This window comes from Dipteris shenzhenensis, chromosome 27 (assembly GCF_047967505.1).
Source record: "Dipteris shenzhenensis isolate YYH24624 ecotype China chromosome 27, Dip_SZ_1.0, whole genome shotgun sequence".
NCBI lineage: Eukaryota > Viridiplantae > Streptophyta > Polypodiopsida > Gleicheniales > Dipteridaceae > Dipteris > Dipteris shenzhenensis.
In genome coordinates this window covers 13,892,775-13,904,129 of record NC_141622.1, presented here as the reverse complement: position 1 = coordinate 13,904,129, position 11,355 = coordinate 13,892,775, and the positions used below count along the sequence as shown (strand labels likewise).

Here is an 11,355-nt window from a genome sequence, read left to right as displayed (position 1 = left end):
TCTTGTGCTCTATGGCAGTCACGTGGCAAAGGTGGTGGTAGCCAGTTGCAAAAAGGTCAGGGAAATCTTTGAACATTTCTAGGAATTCGTCTTTCTCACTTGGAGTGAGGTCTGGGGAAAGCATAGATTCAAGCTGTTGAGGACTAGCTATTACCTTTTCTACAGGTGGCAGGGTTGGAGACACCCCCATCATGTAAACTTCCTCCTCTAAGGACTCCTCCCCCCCGTCTGATCCTTCCATTGATTCAAACACCAAGGATGAGAGAGTATCACTGTCTTGCTCCTCTTCTTCTTCTGGTTCTGTGGCATCTAGTTGCACTAAGATCTTCTCCTTAGAAGCACCAAAAGACATGTGTCTTGTCTTCCAATGGCTGACTACATCACTCTTTCTCAACCATGGTCTCCCGAGTATGGCTGGGTAACTCCTGCCTGTATCTTCAATGTCCACTACATAGAAATTGATGGTGGTGGTCAACCCATTGACAGTGATGGGCAAATCCTCAATGACTCCCAGGCTGGTGAGTCGTCGACCATCTGCTACCTTGATTCGAGTGGAGGAATGCCTTGTGCAAATCAAATTCAATTTCTTCATGATTCGAGGCACCATGATATTACATGCAACTCCCCCATCAACACACACACTTTTGACATGGCAATTATCTATGATGACATCTATTGTATGTGGATGCCGATCAATTTCTTCAGAGATAGAAGAGACCTCTCGTACCTTTCCCTTTTTATTGCTCCTCCTTGTTGAGAGCCCTTGCTATAGCTCACGTCTCACCTTAGGGCTTAATGCTATTTGTTAAGGGAGTGTGATGCTCAAAGACCGATGAGCAAGGTCTTGAACGATCGAATAGTCCTCTGGCCCCGAGCCGATGGAAAAATCCAAGGGTGACCACTTACTCCCGCGAGATCTTTTAGTCTTCTCTGTTGGTGGGTCTGCCATTTCAGGATCTGAGGGCTCTGAGAAGGACACCTTCTTCTTGGGGTGGCCTGGTCCACGTTGGAGAGGGGTCTGAGGTGGTACGACTTCTTTTCCCGAGGTCAAGGATCTCTACGTCAGAATCCTCAATGCCTGATTCACTTAGAAGATTCACCCTTGGAATATTGGGACATCCGTGCGATAATGACCTTTCTGGTGGCACTCGTAGTACACAACATTGGCACGTTCTCTATGCCCACCATCTCAAGCTGAATATCATTCAGGGCCTTGGCTAGGTCATTAGCTTCAGGTTCTTTAGCAGGAGGGGCCGAGGGAGTAGGAAGGAGGGGGGCTCATGGGCGAGGCTAGGGAAATCTTCCAAGCAGAGGTTCAGGATATACTCCTTGTTGAGGGTAAGCATCTAAGGGAGGACCAAACATTTGAGGTGGAGGTAGTGGTTGCTCGATTACAACACAATGAGTAGAATTAAAATCAAAGTCCTCCTAGCGTATCACTAGTTCTTCATCTTGAATCATCCATGGTGTATCATCCCACCCATCGTCTCCTTGAGCAATGCATTGTACAATCAGTTGTTGAAGATCGGCATGAAGATCAAGAAAGAGATCTCACCCATTGGTAGCCGTAAGGCATGGAGGATGAGGAACCAAATCCTTAAACTCGTCGAGAAGTGACATAAATATCCACTCTCCTCGTGTGGCGTGCATTCGTGAAGTGAACTTGAAAAAGTTCAGAATCTGCGATCTAGTAGGATATATGAGTAGAGCACATGAAGTACTTTTACTTTTTACAGCATGTGAAAATTCCCCATGATTAGAGAGTTACAGTTCATGGGATTTCAATATATAAGCAATATCAGTAAACTTTCATCACTTCTTATCTACTGGCCCAATGATAATTCTTCCTTTTGTGAAGGGGGAGGTCTTGGGTTCAAATCCCACTCTTTAATAAAAAGAGAGGAGAGAAGAGGAGAAGGAGAAGAGAAAGAGAAAGAGAAGATCTGTTACAGTTTTGCAGAAGCCTAGAAAAACTGTCAACGACCAGAAGACGCAGGAGCCCAAAAAACTATCGCGATCTGTCCGCGATCGTGCGGGTGTACATAGTAGACGCATGAATGCGTGCGCAGGAACTCAGAGGGAGCACGGATGTTTTGCAGAAGCAGGGAGGTTTTGCAGCCATAGAGATAGGGAAGGCGCGCAGTTTGGAGGTGCAAAAGTAGAGAACTGCACACGGAAGAGGTCGCAGAGCCACACCCGAGCCACACCCAGTCGTAGGAGTAACAGATTTTACAACACTAGCCATGGAGATTTCGATCCCATCAGCCATACCATTTCTATTAGCCGGGAAAGAAATCAAGACAAGAGGCTAGAGGATAGGTATGGTGACGCTCGAGGGCCATAGAGGAATAGGGAACGTGGGGGGAGGAGCATTAACATGGGTGGGGAAAAGGGATTAAGAGGGGAGGGAAAGAAGAGGGAGACTATGGCATAAGGGAAGAGGGAGAGGGGAAAGAGGAGTATGTACATGGGTGGAGGAGGAATGTAAAGATGGAGACATCAAGGAAAGAGGGCCATGCTTTATTTGAAACGAAGGGAAGGGGGAAATCAAAGTACTAGCTAGGTGGCTTTACAAGAACGAGCATATTCCATCAAGAGAGGGGTTCTCTCCTAATAAATGCATCCTCCCACATGCATTTGAAGTAATTTTGTGCGTGTTGTGTTATGTTTATTGGTATCTTCATGAAGGTCGATTGAATCCATGAAGGAGTTTAGAATAACACATAATGGGCTTTTTTGGAGTAGCCCCCTCCTTTTATAGCTAAGAGAGGGGTTCTCTCCTAATAAATGCATCCTCCCACATGCATGGTGTGTGTGGAAGAGTCTCCCATGTGGGCTAGGCGGTTACGCACTCTCAATTGTGTGCAATAATGCTTGGCCACATTTTTCCACATATATCAACTCCCATATCCCAAGTCTATGATACTCCCTTGGTCTCTTCCCAATTTTATAACACCTTCAAACATCTAGGAGGATAAGTGGAGGGTTGGCACAAGGAATCTTGGCACCTCATCCTACTTTTCCCATTATTTAACTTGCACTCTTGGACCTTCTATACCTCCCCCAGATGGGCCTATCCTATATGGAGGGAATAACCCAATATAATATCCATCTCCACCTATTTTATATTACTTCTCCCATGTACTTTGGGCTATATCTCACTAAATGCAGGCACCATGCATTTGGGTTCTGACAAAACCTCGACATCAAAAGCCACACCATCATGTAAACAAACAAAAAAATTATGCCATTCAACAAAGAAGGTACAATACCATTTAGTTCCCACAAGAATACTAGAGGCCCATGATATTACGTTAGAAACACTTATATTTTGGTACCCAAGGTACTACGTGTAACAAGACCACCTCCATCATCTTCAAGTAGCAATGACAAGGTGTTCACTAAAGAGCAAAAGATAAAATTTAGGCCAAAACCTCTAAAAATCATTATCATCAACAAATGAGAGGTGATCGTCAAATTCAAGCCTTCTAATTATGAAAAATCAAGGCAAAGATTGTAGAGTAGCACCACAAGAACCCACCTTCAAAAGGGTAGAATCACAAGAACCTACTCGCAAGGACAAGGGAAAAACACCAATATAAGAGGATTACACAAAAAGACTATCATCTACCTCCTATCAAGTAGTTACACAAGAACCTATCTCAAAAAGAGAGACGGTTACACAAGAACCTACTCGGCCACTAGTCTATCAAAATGCCGTTGAATGCACTACATCATTTTCAAGGCAAACGACAGGTACACAAGAACCAGTCTCCAAAACAGAGACAATAATACAAGAGCTTGCCACCATAAAAAAGAAAGGAATCTCATTTGGAAGCTACACAAGAGCCTTTAGAAATTCACAACAAGCTTTGTGATAGCTAGACATGTCACACTAATCATGCTAGACTTTGTGAAAGTAACACAAGAACCTTCCAATGAGAATGACAAATTATTTTCACTCAACTTTCTCAGAAGCAACTGGGGCTCAACAAAAATAGAATATCTCTAAGACACTACAGTCCTACGCACAGTTGCTACGGGAAACATATATCACTTTATTACGGTGATACAATAAATTTTGAACATGCAAGAGGCTGTAATTGACAAATACACAAGAAGGTTGAAATCAAGAAGACATTACGATGGCAACACTCAAATGTGGATCCCTAAGCGTCATCAACGTGGCATACCACCTTATTGTGCTTATATCACGGTCAACTTCACCCTCTAGAGCCACAAAAAATAGAGTGGAGACCCTAAAAGTTTGAGCTTATGATGTCGAAATCCAAGATTACACTGGCAATAGCAACACAAAAACCTACTCCTAAAAAGCCAATAGTGACACAAGAATCTACTGCAAGGTTCGCAAAGGGCAAGGAAACGGCATTTAGTTCAACTCCATAGCCGTAGACCCACAAGAACCTACTCTTAAAAATGGAATACATCCACAAGAATCTGCTCCAATGGAAGATACCACAGACCTTGACAAATGTTGCTACCCAGGTAAGAAAATTTTCACCAACAAAGGATACTCAGTCCTAATAACTTCATCAAGGTCTAGGGCCCGTCAAAGACACATCACCCATTGGTATTCCAAGGTACTCCTCCGCATGTGGAACAATAAGTGGTTCTACACCACCAACTCCAAGGGATGAGTTTGATTGTAGGGTAAATCTGATGACATCGAAATGGGTCTAGATGAGTTTCTTGTGATCATCAAAGCTTTTTCACTTTCATTTACCAACCCTTCATTCGCTAATTCCAACTCTCCCTTCTCTTTTATTTTTATCTTATTCTTTTCTTTTTTCTTTTTGCTGCTTAACAGTGGTACCCAACTAACCATTTTTAGCCTCTCAATGTAATTATATCTGTTTTAAATTACAGGACTTTCCTAGAATCCAACATGCTATAAACATCTTCATCCATAGTCCTCCTTTTAGGAGTTTGTATGGTTTACTATCAGAATCCTCTCGATTTGATGACTCAGACAAATAAAGCTCTAGATAGTCGCAACCTTATTGGTCTCAAAGAAACCCCCAAGCAAATCTCTCAATGTAATGTAATCCATCAAATGGATTTGGATGAAAGATCTATGAAGAGATGTAAGACAAAATGTCATGCAAAACTTCAGCCCTTACAAACATGGCATGTCAAAGACATAGTCTAATGAGAATCCAATAAAAGTCCCACTCAAATCAAATATGGGACTTAAGGAGGAGCATAAGAATACAGTAGATTAACTATGCTAACACTAATAACACTACTAGGATCTTACAACAACCCCTACTGACATCTTCTTCCTACTAACTTACACCTTATATTTTTCTTTTTGTTCCTCTCTCTGTGAAAGGTCACAAGTACTCAACTACAATCGATACACCCAACATCTAGCCATTGCAATCATTCATGCCATGCCGTGCCAATTATAGTAGAATTCGGTGCTACCGAGGAAATATCCAGCAACAATTCCACAAGACCTATGAAGTACACAAGGAATGATATTCATTGAATACACTCCAACAACCATGACCTTGCACGATCCACAAGACTAGATCAAGAACAAGAAGAGGAGCATGTTAACCACATTATTTGACAATGTCATTTGATGGATAGCTGCAAGACGTAGAGTTAGGATTGTGCCTTGGAGCAAAATGGGCCCAAGATGATTGTAAAGATTAAGAAAAGAGAGTGCTATAAAGAGAATAGTGTTGAACCTCCCTTCAAAACAAGGCATGTGTAAAAGGCCAAATGGTTGACTTTGGTCTTCACTTAGTGGTTGCACACATTGGAATACAAGCTCTCCTCCTCCTCTATGGAGTTGTCTCTTGTTCCCTCATAGTGCCTTTCATGAATGCCATGTTCTCTTCTCTTCCCTTCTTCTCCTCTTCCTTCTCTACTCCCCTCTCCACTCCCTCTTCTCCTCCTTATGAATTTGCGATCGCAACAAGCCAGGAGTCGCTAGAGTGACGGCATTTGCATGCATTGATCTCAACCTAGAGTAGCTTGGAGGTGTACTCCATCGATGTTCCTGTAACGATCCCCACGACATGTGAGTCACCGCCGGACTACACACACTTTTCATGGGAGAGGTAAAAGCATGATTGGGTGAAGCCAATCCTCGAACTAGATATTAAAATGAAGTGCTCTATAGTTAAATTCAACAAAAATAACTTGCTTGAGTTATGGTTCACATGCACCACCTTAAAGATCAAGGTAGTGTATGGGCCATATAGTCCATAGGGCTTTTCATTCTTTGCTCTTTAATTTGTACTTATACTATGACAATTCATTTAATTTAACCTTTAGTTTACCTTTAATCTATACTTATATTACGACCATTCATGTATTTGATCATAAATGTATGAAGATATTGTAACCCCAAACTTGGCGTGGGTTCAACTTCACATAAATATTTTTTATAACTTCTTTTAGCTAGTAGTGCCAATATAGCTATTGATATTAGCGATCATAGTTGATGGACTTAAAATACCATTATAAGTATCAACAAATTTATCGACGACATGCATTTATAAATTCTTTGCTACTATTTTCAATGTCTAGGGGCAACTAAAATTTCTAAGTACCTAGTAAGGGTGAGCCAACATCTATATAAATCATAGCATGAGCATCGAGGAAGTATTTCAAAGCATTGAACTCGAGTGTAACCTTCTTGGAACAAGCCAACCTACCTACAAAAGCAAATGGACTTTGTTGTTCAATTCACTATCTATGGACTGGGCTTACAGTTCGTAATCAGCAACTCTAGAGCCAAACCAAACCCACCACCTGTCAAATCCACAATTCTGAGGAAAGTCAAGTCCACGACTCTGAATCAAGAAGGATTTGTGAGGGACTTGTCAAATCCTCTACCAGACGCCTCAAAGAATGCTACACCTAGGAGAAGAATTCTCAACCAGATGAGTAGAAAACACAGAGAGGTAGGTCCTCATGCTAAGAGGAATTACACCTAAAGTCTGACAATGAAGTAAGTGGCTTTGACTCCAACTGAAAGCGCACCCAAGGAGAGGGGTAGCTAATATATATATATATATATAGAGAGAGAGAGAGAGAGAGAGAGAGAGACAGAGACAAAGACAGACAGACAGACAGAGATGAATCCAAGAACCTGCTCAAACTCATCCTCTGAAAACACAACATATGTAAGGTGAGGGTTTTCTAAAAATGAATTCATTTCTCCTTATGTGAATGGATCTATTCTCTTTATGTGAATGGATCTGCCCTCAAGATCAGTAATATGAAACAGACAGGGAGGGTGCTATTGGTGTGTCCATACCTTGTCCAAAAATCTGCAATTGCCGTAAGGAGATTCTAGGAATAGCAAAGGCCAGAATCAGGGCAGCCTTCTTGGAGGGCCACCCATGGTAGTCCCCAATATAGTTAATGTGAACCCACCAGAACATCCCAAGTTAGGAAAATACCCCAGGAATGAGGCGTCAGACTTTTGGCTCAGACAAAAAATGTGTGAGAGAACCCTCTGCAAGGACTTGAGTAAATGTGTGACTAGACTGAGCACATTCCAAACACCTTGAATGAAGCACATGCAGGAACAGCAAAGAGGAAGGTCCACTACTTGCTTTGCATCGTTAATTGGTGAAGGTCCACTACCTGCTTTGCATCATGTATAGGTGAAACAGCATTGTCTGTTCTTCGGTGTCTTCACCAAATGTGGCAAGCTAGAACATCTCAGGTATCTAGCGTCACAACTGACGTTACAGTTTTCAAAAACACGTATAGAAATATTACTAAGTATTTTGACAACTCATGACAGGACATCCCTGATGAGGGGTGGGGGTATGCCCCTGAGTTAGACCCCCTAGGTTGTTGCAAGAATTGAGGGGGTTGCGGAGGGACAATCTAATATGGTAACACAACCCAATGAACTAAATGATTCTCAATCCATGAGGGAGCCAAACTCGTAGCTTCATTCCATATCTGGACCTACAAGATATAAAGCCAGCCAAAAGAAACATACCTCTGGTCCTCTATCAAGAATTGTACTAACTCACACACAAATGAAGTCCAATATGCAGCATACCATTTCCAAGAAATTTTAAAATATCACTGCCACTTGCTAAACTTACAAGAGGAAACAGTGATATTACTTTTCCACAATAAAACTAATCACATAAAATAAGAAGATGGTTCTCAAACGCTGGAATTTCTTTACCTAATACATTGGGATGTCATTCTTTCGTCCTCTCAAAAACAGGTCATAATTCCAGGCCCATCAATAAAACCCACAGGAAGATGCACGGATGTGTGAACCAAGGCTAGATGGAAACACATCTTTCACCTCAAGTAACGTACACGATGAGCAAGAATTGCAATATAGATACCATGGTACATTTTAACCCTCTCGCTATGCATATAAAAAATAAGTTACTTCATGGATCCATTATCAGAATCACACAAAAGAATACAGGAACATGTCGACATAAAAGTCACCAAGGAAATGTTAACACAAAGATTTCACCTTGATAACTAGACCACTTGTGGAACAAAGGACGAAATGTAATACGCTTTTCAAATTTCAGTGCCAAAAGCAATATTCCTTGAGGATGACCACGGGGGCAACAAATCATAACATGCTTCCGAAACAGTCTTTGATGATGGCAACGTATAATAAACTTTGCAAAAGAAACACAAGTCAAGAATGATACAATCATCTGCTTCATAGCTCAGAGCTAGCAACTTATCATACAATCCACAGAGGTGAATCCCCACACAGAAAATATTTGAAATGCATTGCAAGAGTTGATGTATCTACATGAAATACGTTGGTGTTCCCATGTGTCCTGGCCTAGAGGTCCAAAACTCCTTTGCCTGCTTCAGTCGTTCATTGCGCTCACTTTGAAGGCGCTCCCTCCAATAACCCTTGCAGCTGCAGAATTGGATCAAGCATGCAGACAACCACTCTTTGCAAATCACAACCCTTTCTCTGATGAAATCCAATGTTTGCAAGCAGACCCCTGCGGGAGAGCAACCACTAGAGGATAAGAAAGTGCATTACCTTCTGCTGATGAGCATATTTAGCTCTGTCAGCCGAAATCCACTGGCAAAAACTCCCACCTGTCCAGAGATTCATTGACATGAAGCTTAATTAGCAAATGCTAACAACATTAACGAAACTTCTGCCAGCAATTAGGAGGACTTATGATTTGCTCCTGCACACCTCTCTGCAAAGAGGACACTTGGCATTCTTCTTTGCCTTCTTCAGCCCCTCAAGAACAATCACAGATGCAGCAGCACACGCACAACTGAGGCAAAAGATGTGCCCACACTTCAAGGCAACTGGGTCAAACACAGTTTCCTGCCCAAAACCAAACATAACTCTGAAAATTTGAAGGTAAGATCCGAAGCTGAGAGATGCCTCATTAACTCGATATTTATCCAAACTCGTTCACCAATGGTCTTACCAGGCAAATGGAGCATGTAAGATCGATCTCCAGCTTTAGTGATTCATGCGGCATGCATGAGAGGATGGGTTGACCACCTTTCAAGTCAAAGACACATCCGGGGCATATTTCCGGCAAAGGCCCGGTCCCATCAGACTTTAAGTTTAAATACAATGCAAGCAATTCAACCAGCCAAGGGGATTGAAGAGCCTCTAAATGCACACCCGATAACCATGTTTTAAATTTCGATCCTTCACTTGACAGATGAACCTGTCAGGAGCACAAAAACATGCTGTTGTGAAAGCCCTTCAAAACCCAATGCGTCAAAGCGAGCATATGCTTTGAATCATGATTCATACCTTCGCAAAGTGCCAGTTACACATGGACTTTACCTTCGGCTCTCATTACTGCTTGTACAGAACAGGGATTTCGTAGCCCATAGTTTTGGAACAAACAGCTGATGCATCCTAAGCGAGGGGATGTGGTGTAAACTTGCCCACAATCGATTTGGGCCGTCCCATTGGAAGGGTTGAAGTTGCGATTGTGTAAATCCATTGAGTTATGTGGGATGGACTACGATTTTGTTAGATCAATCAATCGAGAACTAAGTTTACTAATCGGATAATGGGTCAGTTTGGGAGCTAGCGACCGATCGAGCTATTGCAAGCTTCGCATAGTCAATCAAACTATGTCATGGAATCAAATATTCGAGTGTTAAGTTGTTCTTACCAAATCGTATTCTTTCAAAAGCTCCCGTGTGCCAAGGGTTATCATGGAGACATAATTCACCAAGCTTCGTCCTTCTTGAATCATGGAGAGATGGTTGCGAGCCTCCTTGTGCTTGACCAGAAAAACACATTTCTTGACACCGGACATGCGACGAATTTGCAAGAGCCATCGGACCCGATTATTGAAATAGTGTGACACAGATGTCAACTCTTGTTGGAGAAGAGGAAAGAAGGTGTCACCACAGACTGCAAGGAAGGAAAACACACAATATTAGAAGGAAGGAAGCACGAGAGGATTGTGAAGGGGAAGAGGCGAAGCACCTGAGCAAGAAGAGGAGGAAGGAGGTGGATGGGATTGGAGGAGGAGAGATCGCAAGCGGTGATAAGAGATGGAGGGGAGGGCATGTGCTTGTTGGAGGTATTGGGCATAAGCCTCATCATCAGTGTCCATTTTTTCTTACACTAGTTTGGTAGCTCAATAGGACATAAAAGTGTCTCTTTTAGAGTTCCACATATCTTTTTTTTAGTGGTCTAAAAGTCTATCCAATGTAGGGACATATATTGTTGACTTGTTCAAGAACATGGAAAAAATACATCTAAAAGTGTCTCTTTTAGAGTTCCAAATATTTTTTTTTAGTGGTCTAAAAGTCTATCCAATGTAGGGACATATATTCTTGACTTGTTCAAGAACATGGAAAAAATACTTCTATAGACCAAAAGCTATGGCAAAAGCATCCACATATATTATTGATTTCTTCACAATCATGGAAAAGCTATCACAAAGCCTCTATTTTCTTTGGAACAATTACATGGTTGATGTTAATTGGACTCATACAAACTTTTGGTTGAACAAAATTCAAGTACATAACTCTATCAAAAAATCTACTTCTAGTGGTATCAATTTTTATGAACATAGTTATATTATAGAAAACAAAATTGGATGGACATTTCAAAGCCAAAAATATCTTATGGTCTTTTAAATTGAATGAATTTGTGTATGTCATTGTTCATTACAGTCTAAACCTTGAACTTTTTGTTTGAGATGATATGATATAACATCAATGCGTGAGTAATCATTTTTTGACCATTCAATTAGGCTTCAAAATATATCCTGAATATATCTTTAAAAACCCATATTGTCATGTATAAGCATGCATGATCTAAAATTGTCCTTGAGGAATATATTACCTTTACCTTTAAACTACATT

At 41.4% G+C, this 11,355-nt stretch overlaps 1 protein-coding gene across 1 annotated transcript; it reads right to left on the bottom strand.

Annotated features, from left to right (window-relative positions):
- Positions 1-8,562: 8,562 nt before the first annotated feature.
- Positions 8,563-10,610, bottom strand: LOC147883898 (E3 ubiquitin-protein ligase NLA-like). The gene is made up of 6 exons (XM_087398731.1): positions 10,469-10,610; positions 10,149-10,393; positions 9,441-9,689; positions 9,197-9,334; positions 9,035-9,093; positions 8,563-8,905 (listed from the first exon to the last, which is right to left on the bottom strand). Exons 1-6 carry the CDS (start codon positions 10,596-10,598, stop codon positions 8,788-8,790), a joined length of 939 nt encoding a protein of 312 aa, XP_087254857.1. The 5' UTR covers positions 10,599-10,610; the 3' UTR covers positions 8,563-8,787.
- Between the last annotated feature and the right edge of the window lie 745 nt (positions 10,611-11,355).